Source organism: Haliotis rubra, unplaced genomic scaffold (assembly GCF_003918875.1).
Source record: "Haliotis rubra isolate DU_JTF1 unplaced genomic scaffold, ASM391887v1 Scf358, whole genome shotgun sequence".
NCBI lineage: Eukaryota > Metazoa > Mollusca > Gastropoda > Lepetellida > Haliotidae > Haliotis > Haliotis rubra.
Genome location: NW_025767033.1, coordinates 827,882 through 843,745, shown reverse-complemented (window position 1 = coordinate 843,745; position 15,864 = coordinate 827,882). Strand labels below are relative to the sequence as shown.

The 15,864-nt window shown below is 40.9% G+C and overlaps 1 protein-coding gene across 2 annotated transcripts; it reads left to right on the top strand.

Annotated features, from left to right (window-relative positions):
* The first annotated feature begins 862 nt into the window (after positions 1–862).
* Positions 863–15,853, top strand: LOC124285296 (probable uridine nucleosidase 2). Of its 2 annotated transcripts, none has more exons than XM_046721500.1 (7): positions 863–962; positions 3,128–3,216; positions 5,375–5,580; positions 12,441–12,618; positions 13,191–13,307; positions 14,738–14,875; positions 15,477–15,853. In XM_046721500.1, exons 1-6 carry the CDS (start codon positions 901–903, stop codon positions 14,782–14,784), a joined length of 699 nt encoding a protein of 232 aa, XP_046577456.1. In that variant the 5' UTR covers positions 863–900; the 3' UTR covers positions 14,785–14,875; positions 15,477–15,853. The 2 variants fall into 2 exon arrangements, with proteins under 2 accessions (XP_046577456.1, XP_046577457.1); XM_046721501.1 differs by having other exon boundaries at positions 912–1,147.
* The last annotated feature ends 11 nt before the right edge of the window (positions 15,854–15,864 follow it).

Below are 15,864 nucleotides of genomic sequence, written 5' to 3'. Positions count from 1 at the left end.
CGGAAGGATACATAAGCTTTTAGGGTATGAAAAAAATGAAACTTTAAACTTAAAAGAGATTCGGAAATTTCATCACCTATTCCAATTAAATGGAATGTATGGGAAATGCATTTTCTGAGGTGTCGACTTTTGAATTCATGCTTGGTAATGTGTGCAAATCCGGTCAGAGCATAGATGAAAAAATGGGTCTGTGCATAAGGTAATATGCCATGAGCATATATTTCATAGGTGCAGCTTCACATGAAATAACGTAGGAAAAGAACTGTTTGAGAGGCATTCTAGAAGTTGCAAGTAATAGGAATGACAAATCTTTATGGATGATCAACTTCTTTATTGTACAATGGCGATGTTTCGGTATAGACACTTATACTTATATTTTCATGCTTGTACAATAAATAAGTTTATGATCCATAAAACTTGTCATTCCTAAGGTAGGAAATATCTGAAAACGTACGCAAATCCGGTCCGGTTTCCTACAGAGTTCACTTCAATGGTGTACTATCGATCCGGCTTTTGGTCCCGTGGATAAGCCTAGGTGTTGAATATTTATTCCGGTTTATTCACACTTGCGGTGCCAGTTTTAAACATCACCATGACTTCTGACTCGCACGTCATAGTGACAAGCAGCTTAAACATGAGGGAGACAGGATTGTTTTACGCCGCGTTTAGCAAATGTTCCGTCAATAAACAATAGGCTTCACGCACGGTATTCATGTTAAAAATGGAACCCGTCTTGACGTGCGAACGCCTTAATCACTGGACTACCCCGCCACCCATCCAGGCCGTGACTACAGCCGGTAACAAATCATTTTCACACGTAGCTATATAATAATCTTAAACGCATGGTGAAGTTCCCTTCACCTCATCCGTCTATCAGAGGAAATACGGTAACCTCGAACAATGAGACCTCGTTTTAGATCACGTCCGAACACGAGTGTCGGTCGGGGGTGGATCATTCAAAGGTGAGGCTTCACACTGATCTCGTCTGCACTAAAACATGATGGTAAAATAACGCCATATTAACAACAATGCATTTGCCATTCCCATCTCATCTGTATGGCCAGTCGCCACCAAGTGATTAGAATGGACTTTCACGAGCAGACGACATGCATTTCTTTCACGCTTTCCGAGTGCATTGTCGTCTCAGGTAAATATGGGCAGCCTATTTTGCATGCTAGCTCCCAAACTGGTCCCCTATTTTGTCTAGACTTTTTCAGGCTAGTTTTGTTTCTCTACATGTAACAGATACACATGTAAGCATTATGCAAGGGCGGATGAGCAATGAAGAGAACAGCCGTTACCGCTGGGTCACATGACTTGGCCAAGTCGATGCACATCGGAGGCTCCGTCGGGATTTCCCTCCCAGCTTTCAGTTTCAGTGTTAATGTTATATCCTGAATCAGTTATGGAAATGTTGGATACAGATCTAATTGTTCCAATATTTTTTGGAATGGTCTGAAAGCAACTTAAGTAATTATTCTCGTGAATGACAGTGAATATATTTGTGATGTGAATAGTTATTGTTGATCGTGTTGTCATTATGAAACTGAACCAATTATTCTCGTGCCTGAGGTGAAAATATTTGAGATGTGACTCGTGTTTGTGGTAGTCATTTTAGGATCTGTGGTAGAAATATTTTTGATCTCTTATCTTAGAAGTAAGGATTGCTTTAAAATCACAATAACATATTACTGGTTTATATGTTATATGAAGGAATATATAATTATTAATTAACATTACCTGCACGGTCAATTGAGTGAGTTTTGTTTTACGCCGCACTCAGCAATATTCCAGCTATATGGCGGCGGTCTGTAAATAATCGAGTCTGGACCAGACAATCCACTGATCAACAGCATGAGCATCGATCTGCGCAATTGGGAACCGATGACATGTGTCAACCAAGTCAGCGAGCCTGACCCCCGATCCGGTTAGTCGCCTCTTACGAAGAGCATAGTCGCCTTTTGTGGCAAGCATGGGTTGCTGAAGACCTATTCTACCCTGGATCTTCACGGGTCCGTTCAATTGAGTGTTATTGATACTAAAACCACCATTTTATAAATTACGAGCATCAAAGCCTCAAAGGTGTTGATTAAATTGTTGCCATTCAATAAATAAGCAACGGAAAATTAAAGAGAAATTATGTGATTTTAGGTGAGATGATTCCCCACAAATGTGCAAAATTTAACTTGGATCTTACGAAAATTAAATTCATTGAAATTATTTATGCTACACTGAAATAACATGAAAGTCTATGGAAATTACGTCAAGTGTCTGAATACTTTTAGCTTAGATCTGACTTGTGATTAAAATGCATGTGTGCAACATTTTAGAGAATATAGTCGACTATATTATAACCTTACGTCTCGTGTTGCAGAAAACAACCAAACGCACACTGTTCTTGAAAACGAATGTAAACCAAAGACAATAGTTTATGTCTATATTACATTAACCATACTTGAGTTCCTCCTCTTGGAGAGCGTGTAGTAATTGAGTTTCTCGGAAAATTAAAGTGAGACCTTGATCTGAAGAAGTAATTTTTTGTATAAGTTCGACAAATAAATCTTTCATCTCTCTCCCTCTTTTTGTCAAATTTTAGGGTGTTTTTAAAAGGTTGTCTGTTTTATTCGAACCCTTGGCGTGAAATAAACTGTTAGCAGGCAAGTGACCGAAAATGAATTTTATTCGCTGTTTATATTATTACGTCTTCGCGTTTATCGCCAGCTCACTTTAGAAAAGTATCTTCGGTGAAAGATTTGGTCGTGTTCAAGTATTCGAGAAACCCGTCTGAAAACCTGTCAGTGTCGAGGATGACGGGCAGATTTCAATATCATCAGTCATGTGACCAAGCGAGTTCCATTAAATTCAACACTATATATATATATATATATGTGTTTGAAAAAATATGTTTCGGAAGAAAATGGACTCTGTCTGTCTACATGATACATTTACTTCAAACCTATTACCACGTGAGGTAAAGTTTAAACATTTATACAATGTGTGAAAAACAGGTTTTCATTTGTTATATTTATATTTTCTTTCCGCCCGCCCGCCTGCCTGCCCACCCACCTGCCCGCCCGCTGGTGTCATCAAGCGTTTTGCGGATAAGAATATCAGCTTCTGTTTTCAGATCTAGCGTGTTGTCGGCAATATTTCGGTCCAGAGACAAACTGAAAAGAGACTCTACGTCACTGTTTTCTTCATCGGGTATTAATAAAAGGTAACTGATTATAAACTTATAAACAACTCCCGTTTTGTCTGCCTTGAAACATAGTTTCCAAGAAATCAAGAGAGTGACATGGGAGAATATCAGACTAAAATGAGGATTGGTTGGTAGCATACTTTTGTATGCTGTGTGTGTCGCACTCTGTAATAGTCTGTAAATAATAGTCAGGACCAGACAATCCAGTGATCAACATGAAGAGCGTCGATCTGCGCAATTGTGATACGATGACGTGTCCAGCAGGGGTCTCCTCTCCTTTGCCACCACCTATTGTTCTCAATGTCTGATGCTGTCAAGCGTGTTAATAGAAGTCACCAGGGGTCATCTCAAAATTGTATTCCTTTCTCACTACAACATGAATTTTCCACAACAAAAATCAATTTTACAAAGCATGTTCAATAGTAACATAATATATCACAAAGCATATTAAAACTAAGAAAGGTTCAATAGTTATGATACACAGTTCACACACACTAACATAATACAGTTGTTCATTTAGAACTAGTAAATGTCTAACAGATATGATACACATAAACAGCAGACACAAGTTCCAAGGATCCAAGTTGGCTGATGACGATCTCAGTGTTTTGTAGTTCTTTCTGGATACTGCTGATGAATTTGAACAGGTTGGGATGTGCATGGCCAGTTTTGTTCATTGTAGCATGCAAGCCCTCTACGTGGTTCGTTGTTCTAGCACCCGTGAAGATCCGGGGTAGAATAGGTCTTCAGCAACCCATGCTTGCCACAAAAGGCGACTATGCTTGTCGTAAGAGGCGACTAACGGGATCAGGTGGTCAGGCTCGCTGACTTGGTTGACACATGTCATCGGTTCCCAATTGTGCTGATCGATGCTCATGCTGTTGATCAGTGGATTGTCTGGTCCAGACTCGATTATTTACAGACCGCCGCCATACAGCTGGGATATTGCTGAGTGCGGCGTAAAACTAAACTCACTCACTCACTCACTCGTTGTTCTGGCACCGTCGTTGTCGAAGTGGTTCCACGTAGAGCGGCCTTGGTTCTCCACCCAGGTTTCAGTAACATAGTCTACAAATCTCTGCAACCGTCCAGCACGTCAGCCAGCCTGACCACCCTTGTTTTGCCACGTGCACCTGCTGCCATCGTGTCCCATCTGTTCATTATGCTCATGCTGTGCAAAACCTGTTTGTTTGACATTGATGTCTGAAACATAGCTGACCGTGTAGTAAAACGTTCATTTCTTCACACACTCAACATTAAGGTGACACATTTTACGATTGATGTATAGCTTCAGGATTTACATTCAAAGGATCACATTTTTTAGACGATACCGTTTTTGATCAGGAAGAACATAATACACACCTTTGGAGGGAGTGTGAGCCTTGACTTTAGCATTATCAGGAATTCTACCATGACTTCAGTAAATACTGGATTGTGATTGGTTAATTATAGTCATTGTCCTTGTCATTATAGTCACTATGTTGGAAAATCAGAGGTATATAACGTGAATATATACCTCTGATTTTCCAACACAGTGTATATTTTTAAAAATATCTTAATAACGCGGTTATGGTAGAATGGAGATAAACACACTGTGTTGGAAAATCAGAGGTATAACGAAATTATAATAGCTCTTAATTTGATTTAAAACCGAAAGTGACTGTCACTTTCATTTTAGAGGACGTCACTACGTTTCCAACATTGTTGAAACATGCAAACATGGTTAAAATACTGGCAGGGGTCATATTAGTTGGGTGGAATCAAACTACCGAATAACTCAACCCATCCCACTTGGCCATCGCTCGCGCTCCTGGAGAAATAAGGACTTACCACGCCACAAAGACAACACCCATTCTCATCAAAGTACTTGTGTTTTAGTCATCACTAGTGTTTTAGTCATCACTAGTGTTTTAGTCATCACTTCATCAGTAGTGTTTTAGTCATCACTAATGTTTTAGTCATCACTAGTGTTTTAGTCATCAGTAGTGTTTTTTAGTCATCAGTAGTGTTTTTAGTCATCACTAGTGTTTTAGTCATCACTAGTGTTTTTAGTCATCAGTAGTGTTTTAGTCATCAGTAGTGTTTTAGTCATCACTTGTGTCTCAGTCATCACTAGTGTTTTAGTCATCACTAGTGTTTCAGTCATCACTTGTGTCTTAGTCTATTCTTGTTTTTAGTCTGTCATGGCAGCAGATAAAGTCGCCAGGAGAAAGTTCATCATCGACACAGACGCCGGCATCGATGACGCCCAAGCTATACTGATGTGTCTAGCGGCGTCTGACGTCGACGTCGTTGCTCTAACCACGGTCAAGGGCAACGCTACGGCAACACAAGTGACATCTAATCTTCTCCGACTTTTAACGGCGGCGGACAGACTGGAGGCAAGTGGTCGAAGATCAGACAGTGGGATGGGGTTATTTGTTTTATTACACCTTCTCAGTAAAATATAGCTTTTACCCACTGGATCCATCCCAAATTTCCACTAAATACTTGATCTGGACTGCTGGTTGCCAGTCTTCCATTTTTGTGCAATCTGCGATGGCTGAGTGGGTTAGATCGCAGACTTTGACTTCTGGCAATCAAGAGCCTTAATCTGACAGTGTGGGTTCGAAGTAAGAGAATCTGTACTTTACTGGGAAACTGTAATCCCAAATATAACGTTACATTTGAGCACTTTTAAATGGCATTGTGTATTCTTTGGATGTGTTTGACAATGCAGGTTTTCAGTCCGGACCATTACTGGCGCCCATGCATGCGCCTTACCGGACAGCTTTAAGCCTATGGCACCGGGTGCCGTCTGTGGACTAGGAACTGGGAAACCTATTTTTACACCCGTTATTTACCTTAATCACGGCAGGGAACACCAGAAATGGGCTTCACACATTGTACCCATGGGGTTAATCGAATCTTTGTCAGAAACAATAAACATCAGCAGCATTTATTCGATTCCCACTTTAGGCGATGGAGACCGAAACTAAGTTATTTTGGTGATAATCTTTACCCAATTCATTAAACAATTTCTGACACCAACGCCTATGAAATTATAAAGCACAAGAACTTTGTTGGAAACGCCAGTGTTGTGTGGACCCAATATGGTCAACAGACGCATTCGTGTTGTCTAATTTTATCATTTAATCTCAATTAGTATTTGCTTAAATGAGAGTTTTAAATCAACGTTTTTGATTAAATGAGATGTGTCTAAGATGGGTTATTTGTGATACATTATTGTATACTTCCTATCAGACCCGGATCTTATAGACTCTATGACGACATGTAATACATTTCCTGTCTCACAGATCCCGATCTATAGAAGCTTTGGTGACATTCAGAAATGTGTTATCTGTCACCAGATCTCGATCTACAGAAGCTTTGGTGACATTCAGTAATGTGTTATCTGTCACCAGATCCCGATCTATAGAAGCTTTGGTGACATTCAGTAATGTGTTATCTGTCACCAGATCCCGATCTATAGAAGCTTTGGTGACATTCAGTAATGTGTTATCTGTCACCAGATCCCGATCTATAGAAGCTTTGGTGACATTCAGTAATGTGTTATCTGTCACCAGATCCCGATCTATAGAAGCTTTGGAGACATTCAGTAATGTGTTATCTGTAACCAGATCTCGACCTATAGAAGCTTTGGTGACATTCAGTAATGTGTTATCTGTCACCAGATCCCGATCTATAGAAGCTTTGCAGACATTCAGTAATGTGTTATCTGTCACCAGATCCCGGTCTATAGAAGCTTTGGTGACATTTAGTAATGTGTTATCTGTCACCAGATCTCGATCTATAGAAGCTTTGGTGACATTCAGTAATGTGTTATCTGTCACCAGATCTCGATCTATAGAAGCTTTGGTGACATTCAGTAATGTGTTATCTGTCACCAGATCTCGATCTATAGAAGCTTTGGTGAAATTCAGTAATCAGTAATGTGTTATCTGCCACCAGATCCCGATCTAAAGAAGCTTTGGTGACATTCAGTAATGTGTTATCTGTCACCAGATCTCGATCTACAGAAGCTTTGGTGACATTCAGTAATGTGTTATCTGTCACCAGATCCCGATCTACAGAAGCTTTGGAGACATTCAGTAATGTGTTATCTGTCACCAGATCCCGATCTATAGAAGCTTTGGTGACATTCAGTAATGTGTTATCTGTCACCAGATCCCGATCTATAGAAGCTATGGAGACATTCAGTAATGTGTTATCTGTCACCAGATCCCGATCTATAGAAGCTTTGGTGACATTCTGTAATGTGTTATCTGTCACCAGATCCCGATCTATAGAAGCTTTGGTGACACATTCAGTAATGTGTTATCTGTCACCAGATCCCGATCTATAGAAGCTTTGGTGACATTCAGTAATGTGTTATCTGTCACCAGATCCCGATCTATAGAAGCTTTGGTGACATTCAGTAATGTGTTATCTGTCACCAGATCCCGATCTATAGAAGCTTTGGTGACATTCAGTAATGTGTTATCTGTCACCAGATCCCGATCTATAGAAGCTTTGGAGACATTCAGTAATGTGTTATCTGTCACCAGATCCCGATCTATAGAAGCTTTGGTGACATTCAGTAATGTGTTATCTGTCACCAGATCCCGATCTATAGAAGCTTTGGTGACATTCAGTAATGTGTTATCTGTCACCAGATCCCGATCTATAGAAGCTTTGGTGACATTCAGTAATGTGTTATCTGTCACCAGATCCCGATCTAAAGAAGCTTTGGTGACATTCAGTAATGTGTTATCTGTCACCAGATCTCGATCTACAGAAGCTTTGGTGACATTCAGTAATGTGTTATCTGTCACCAGATCCCGATCTACAGAAGCTTTGGAGACATTCAGTAATGTGTTATCTGTCACCAGATCCCGATCTATAGAAGCTTTGGTGACATTCAGTAATGTGTTATCTGTCACCAGATCCCGATCTACAGAAGCTTTGGAGACATTCAGTAATGTGTTATCTGTCACCAGATCCCGATCTATAGAAGCTTTGGTGACATTCAGTAATGTGTTATCTGTCACCAGATCCCGATCTATAGAAGCTTTGGAGACATTCAGTAATGTGTTATCTGTCACCAGATCCCGATCTATAGAAGCTTTGGAGACATTCAGTAATGTGTTATCTGTCACCAGATCCCGATCTATAGAAGCTTTGGTGACATTCAGTAATGTGTTATCTGTCACCAGATCCCGATCTATAGAAGCTTTGGTGACATTCAGTAATGTGTTATCTGTCACCAGATCCCGATCTATAGAAGCTTTGGTGACATTCAGTAATGTGTTATCTGTCACCAGATCCCGATCTATAGAAGCTTTGGTGACATTCAGTAATGTGTTATCTGTCACCAGATCTCGATCTATAGAAGCTTTGGAGACATTCAGTAATGTGTTATCTGTCACCAGATCTCGATCTATAGAAGCTTTGGTGACATTCAGTAATGTGTTATCTGCCACCAGATCCCGATCTATAGAAGCTTTGGTGACATTCAGTAATGTGTTATCTGTCACCAGATCCCGATCTATAGAAGCTTTGGTGACGTTCAGTAATGGGTTATCTGTCACCAGATCCCGATCTATAGAAGCTTTGCAGACATTCAGTAATGTGTTATCTGTCACCAGATCTCGATCTATAGAAGCTTTGGAGACATTCAGTAATGTGTTATCTGTCACCAGATCCCGACCTACAGAAGCTTTGGAGACATTCAGTAATGTGTTATCTGTCACCAGATCCCGATCTATAGAGTCTTTGGTGACATTCAGTAATGTGTTATCTGTCACCAGATCCCGATCTATAGAAGCTTTGGTGACATTCAGTAATGTGTTATCTGTCACCAGATCTCGATCTACAGAAGCTTTGGTGACATTCAGTAATGTGTTATCTGTCACCAGATCCCGATTTATAGAAGCTTTGGTGACATTCAGTAATGTGTTATCTGTCACCAGATCTCGATCTATAGAAGCTTTGGTGACATTCAGTAATGTGTTATCTGTCACCAGATCTCGATCTATAGAAACTTTGGAGACATTCAGTAATGTGTTATCTGCCACCAGATCCCGATCTATAGAAGCTTTGGTGACATTCAGTAATGTGTTATCTGTCACCAGATCCCGATCTATAGAAGCTTTGGTGACATTCAGTAATGTGTTATCTGTCACCAGATCGATCTATAGAAGCTTTGGTGACATTCAGTAATGTGTTATCTGTCACCAGATCTCGATCTATAGAAGCTTTGGAGACATTCAGTAATGTGTTATCTGTCACCAGATCTCGATCTATAGAAGCTTTGGTGACATTCAGTAATGTGTTATCTGCCACAAGATCGATCTATAGAAGCTTTGGTGACATTCAGTAATGTGTTATCTGCCACCAGATCCCGATCTATAGAAGCTTTGGTGACGTTCAGTAATGGGTTATCTGTCACCAGATCCCGATCTATAGAAGCTTTGCAGACATTCAGTAATGTGTTATCTGTCACCAGATCTCGATCTATAGAAGCTTTGCAGACATTCAGTAATTGTGTTATCTGTCACCAGGTCCCGATCTACAGAAGCTTTGGTGACATTCAGTAATGTGTTATCTGTCACCAGATCCCGATCTATAGAGTCTTTGGTGACATTCAGTAATGTGTTATCTGTCACCAGATCCCGATCTATAGAAGCTTTGGTGACATTCAGTAATGTGTTATCTGTCACCAGATCTCGATCTCTAGAAGCTTTGGTGACATTCAGTAATGTGTTATCTGTCACCAGATCCCGATTTATAGAAGCTTTGGTGACATTCAGTAATGTGTTATCTGTCACCAGATCGCGATCTATAGAAGCTTTGGTGACATTCAGTAATGTGTTATCTGTCACCAGATCTCGATCTATAGAAACTTTGGAGACATTCAGTAATGTGTTATCTGCCACCAGATCCCGATCTATAGAAGCTTTGGTGACATTCAGTAATGTGTTATCTGCCACCAGATCCCGACCTACAGAAGCTTTGGTGACATTCAGTAATGTGTTATCTGTCGCAGATCCCGATCTATAGAGTCTTTGGTGACATTCAGTAATGTGTTATCTGTCACCAGATCCCGATCTATAGAAGCTTTGGTGACATTCAGTAATGTGTTATCTGTCACCAGATCCCGATTTATAGAAGCTTTGGTGACATTCAGTAATGTGTTATCTGTCACCAGATCTCGATCTATAGAAGCTTTGGTGACATTCAGTAATGTGTTATCTGTCACCAGATCTCGATCTATAGAAACTTTGGAGACATTCAGTAATGTGTTATCTGCCACCAGATCCCGATCTATAGAAGCTTTGGTGACATTCAGTAATGTGTTATCTGTCACCAGATCCCGATCTATAGAAGCTTTGGTGACATTCAGTAATGTGTTATCTGTCACCAGATCCCGATCTATAGAAGCTTTGGTGACATTCAGTAATGTGTTATCTGTCACCAGATCTCGATCTATAGAAGCTTTGGAGACATTCAGTAATGTGTTATCTGTCACCAGATCTCGATCTATAGAAGCTTTGGTGACATTCAGTAATGTGTTATCTGCCACCAGATCCCGATCTATAGAAGCTTTGGTGACATTCAGTAATGTGTTATCTGCCACCAGATCCCGATCTATAGAAGCTTTGGTGACGTTCAGTAATGGGTTATCTGTCACCCAGATCGATCTATAGAAGCTTTGCAGATATTCAGTAATGTGTTATCTGTCACCAGATCTCGATCTATAGAAGCTTTTGCAGACATTCAGTAATTGTGTTATCTGTCACCAGGTCCCGACCTACAGAAGCTTTGGTGACATTCAGTAATGTGTTATCTGTCGCAGATCCCGATCTATAGAGTCTTTGGTGACATTCAGTAATGTGTTATCTGTCACCAGATCCCGATCTATAGAAGCTTTGGTGACATTCAGTAATGTGTTATCTGTCACCAGATCTCGATCTACAGAAGCTTTGGTGACATTCAGTAATGTGTTATCTGTCACCAGATCCCGATTTATAGAAGCTTTGGTGACATTCAGTAATGTGTTATCTGTCACCAGATCGCGATCTATAGAAGCTTTGGTGACATTCAGTAATGTGTTATTTGTCACCAGATCTCGATCTATAGAAACTTTGGAGACATTCAGTAATGTGTTATCTGCCACCAGATCCCGATCTATAGAAGCTTTGGTGACATTCAGTAATGTGTTATCTGCCACCAGATCCCGATCTATAGAAGCTTTGGTGACATTCAGTAATGTGTTATCTGTCACCAGATCCCGATCTATAGAAGCTTTGGTGACATTCAGTAATGTGTTATCTGTCACCAGATCCCGATCTATAGAAGCTTTGGTGACATTCAGTAATGTGTTATCTGCCACCAGATCCCGATCTATAGAAGCTTTGGTGACATTCAGTAATGTGTTATCTGTCACCAGATCCCGATCTATAGAAGCTTTGGTGACATTCAGTAATGTGTTATCTGTCACCAGATCCCGATCTATAGAAGCTTTGGTGACATTCAGTAATGTGTTATCTGCCACCAGATCCCGATCTATAGAAGCTTTGGTGACATTCAGTAATGTGTTATCTGCCACCAGATCCCGATCTATTGAAGCTTTGGTGACATTCAGTAATGTGTTATCTGCCACCAGATCCCGATCTATAGAAGCTTTGGTGACATTCAGTAATGTGTTATCTGTCACCAGATCCCGATCTATAGAAGCTTTGGTGACATTCAGTAATGTGTTATCTGCCACCAGATCCCGATCTATAGAAGCTTTGGTGACATTCAGTAATGTGTTATCTGTCACCAGATCCCGATCTATAGAAGCTTTGGTGACATTCAGTAATGTGTTATCTGTCACCAGATCCCGATCTATAGAAGCTTTGGTGACATTCAGTAATGTGTTATCTGCCACCAGATCCCGATCTATAGAAGCTTTGGTGACATTCAGTAATGTGTTATCTGTCACCAGATCCCGATCTATAGAAGCTTTGGTGACATTCAGTAATGTGTTATCTGTCACCAGATCCCGATCTATAGAAGCTTTGGTGACATTCAGTAATGTGTTATCTGTCACCAGATCCCGATCTATAGAAGCTTTGGTGACATTCAGTAATGTGTTATCTGCCACCAGATCCCGATCTATAGAAGCTTTGGTGACATTCAGTAATGTGTTATCTGCCACCAGATCCCGATCTATAGAAGCTTTGGTGACATTCAGCAATGTGTTATCTGCCACCAGATCCCGATCTACAGAGGTTGTGAGGACATGCTGCTTGGCTGGCAAAAACCCGACGAGTACAACTACCACGGCAAGGACGGGTTTGGAGACGTTCCTGACCCCGTCCCACCCAATCCCGACCAGGTCGAGGCCAAACACGGGGTACAAGCACTGGTTGACGTCACCAAACAGTATCCAGGTATATGTCTTTCTGTTACAATACATTTCATATACCGATTTACATGATCAAGCTGTAGGTCAGATGCTGTGGTAATGGCTGGCTGTTAGAATGAACACTACAATTGTCAGCCACGAGTGACGAAAACAATGACAGTAACAGAAATTTCGGAACTTGATCTTTTCTAACTCACCTGAAATAATTACCATCAACAAAACATGGAAGTCAAGGTTGCGTGCAGGACAGAAAGGCGGTGCTTACAACCTAACCATGGACCTACATGCAGAAATGCCTTTACAGTCAAACACGGTTGTGTCGAGGTTGAAGGGACCCACATAATGCTTCGCGTTATCAAAGGTTCGACATAACTGTAAAATAATTTTAATTACGAAACAATTAAGAATGGATCAAACTTTTACATCGAAATTGCCGAACGTTCGACCCATCAAAGTTCGATACAACGGTGTTTGATTGCAATGTTAAATACGCCTAATGTCACATCATATATTTACGGTAATATGAAAGAGGCATTACACCCAGCTCACTCACTCACTCATACGACATTAACATTTTGGAATGGGTTCAATTTCCAGGGGAAATAACTCTGATTGCGATAGGACCACTGACCAATGTAGCTATGGCGATACGACTGGACCGAGATTTCGGGTCCAGGCTCAAGGCGTGTTACATCATGGGTGGCAACTATAAAGGTAGGTCACGAGGTGTGGATATTGATGTGTATCTTAGACTTGTCACTGTTTATGATTTGTATTCGACAGTTTTATCATTTGACTAGTTTGTGTTCAACGTGTCATGGCGGCAAGCCCAGCATGTGGGCAAGCGCAATGCTAAGGTGGGGTCCAGTCTACAGCTCCAGGGCCAGATAAACATGCACTGACCCCTAGATCCATCCCAGTTGTTCCCAAATTTCAAATTATACGCCTTTGAATTTTTTTTGCCAATTTGACTGGCTACAGTACCAGGCCCTAAGTACCAATCAGAATGCCAGTTGCAAACCAGCCTCAATGTTGGGTTGGCAGAACCAACAACATGGCGGCCAGTGTCATTGATTGTGATTGAGTTTGTGAGAAATTCAACATCGAAAAATTGAATGACACCTAAAAGAGAGCCATAAAATATATTTTTGATGGAAAGATTGAAATTCAACGTCCAATGAAACAAGCGGTAGCTTTGGTTTCTAGGTAGCATAAGTTATCTCCCTTACAATTCTCTTTTTGTCGGCGTGTGATTGGTCAGTACAATGTTAATGAAGTTTGCGTGGAATTTGCGATCACAAGGAGAATTGATCTCGAGATCAGTGTAGGTTTACCAAAATGCTTGAATAGGAGACATAAAGGGTGTTTGGTCTTGTAGAAAGATGTGCTAAGACTGGGCCAAAAGCCGTCTGAATACTTGTGCTACAATAATGAAACACTCACCAGCTCTGATGAAAATGGGGCGGCACTGATCATACCTGAGAATAACATGTCAGCCACATTTAAGGTTTCTTGAGAACATTAGAATTATCAGATCGTTTCACGCAAAAGATGCTGCAATAAAACTGGTTTTATCCTTGACCACGTCCCGTGACCATCGCACGTGTTTGTCACGTGTAATGCTCCGGATTATATGCAATGTGACTTGGTTCAAACCAACCAAGCAGATCACTTCGATCTCGGGATAATCAATTGGGGAAAGGTCTTTTGTAGCAGATGCATGAATCCGTTTGACCTAAACACTGACCCTGTCTGATCTACTTCTAAAGCACATTTCAAGACTCAACCTGGCCGAAAAGCAGTATATGACTGTGCTTTGTGCAGTGTCTCCTAGCAGCTTACAGAAAAAGTTCACCACAAGACATCGGTTCCACTTCCTTTTGTGTAAATTCCTTAACTCTGTGGCTTGATGTTTAACATCACACAGACTCCCTGTGACAAGTATAAACAGAGTGTAGCTTGTGATACCTTCACTATAGAGTGCCATGGCAATATCATGTGCAATGATTAACACGTAATTATGCCTAAAACCAAAGGCATTGAACATCGAATTTGACAATAAATGACTTATAATGGAAGGAAAATTGAGCAAACAAAGTTGTGTACCGACCTTGTATCGTTCCTAATTATTACTATTATCAAAGGTGAAGGCAACATAACAGCGACCGGGGAGTTCAACTTTTTACAGTGACCCGGAAGCTGCCTACATCGTGCTGAACTCCCTGGGATGCCCCATCACGCTGACCTGTTGGGAGCTCTGTGACCAGTATTCTCTGTCCTGGGTAGGTCGGCTTTACTAGTGTCATGAACATTCTTATAACACAAACTGTAAGAACCGACAAATGAGGATTGGTTGGTTACAATGTCTGACGTGTTCTGGTTGATCACGCGCTCTTTCACCATTATATCATGGATTGAAAATATAGAATAGGAATAGCCCATTCAAGTGACGTCTGTAATAGTTTGGAATTTAGATTTTTCAAGCTGAAAAGAATACCTGGACTCCTTACTAATGTATTTCATAACAGAATAATTTAACCAGTTATAAATTTTGAACTTTTTTACTTAATTGTGTCTTCTAGACGTCTAAAGCCTGATGATAATCTTTCTATCCAGGCAGCAAGCATCATTTACACTCAGACATACATTTTCACCGTCCGATTCTCGCCGACGTTAGTCGGCGCCACGACGAGCTCGGGCGTCTAGGTTCCTTCACTGTACCGACAATAAGATAATGACCTCAGTATCGTTGTTGATGCATTTGGTCGTTACGGCGACAGCGTCGGTATAATTTGTCTCTGCATGATATCGCAGGAATGATGCTGAAAACGACATAAAAAATTCTCAACCAGTCACTCAGTAGCGTCTTGTTTATCTCCGCAGGAAACGTACGCAGATCTGAGAAAACACACTTCCAAGAAATGCCAGTTTATGAAGGACATTGAAAGCCTAATGGTGTCCAACTGCAAGAAATTGAACTGGACAACCTACGTCCCTTGTGATGAAGTGACGGCCGCATGCGCAATAGATGACCAGGTTATCACGAAAAGTGACCAGGTGTTCGCAAGTGTGGAACTGCATGGTGACTTGACCCGAGGTCAGATGGTCGTCGACTGGGGGAGTCGTCTCCGGAAGAAACCAAATGTCCGCATTGTGAAGGAACTTGACGTCGAGCGGTATATGAAATTACTAAAACGTGCGATTGATGTATCATAAGCTTCAAGCATTAAACAGATTTGAACACTGTGACACTTCCAGCCGCAAACGTTCT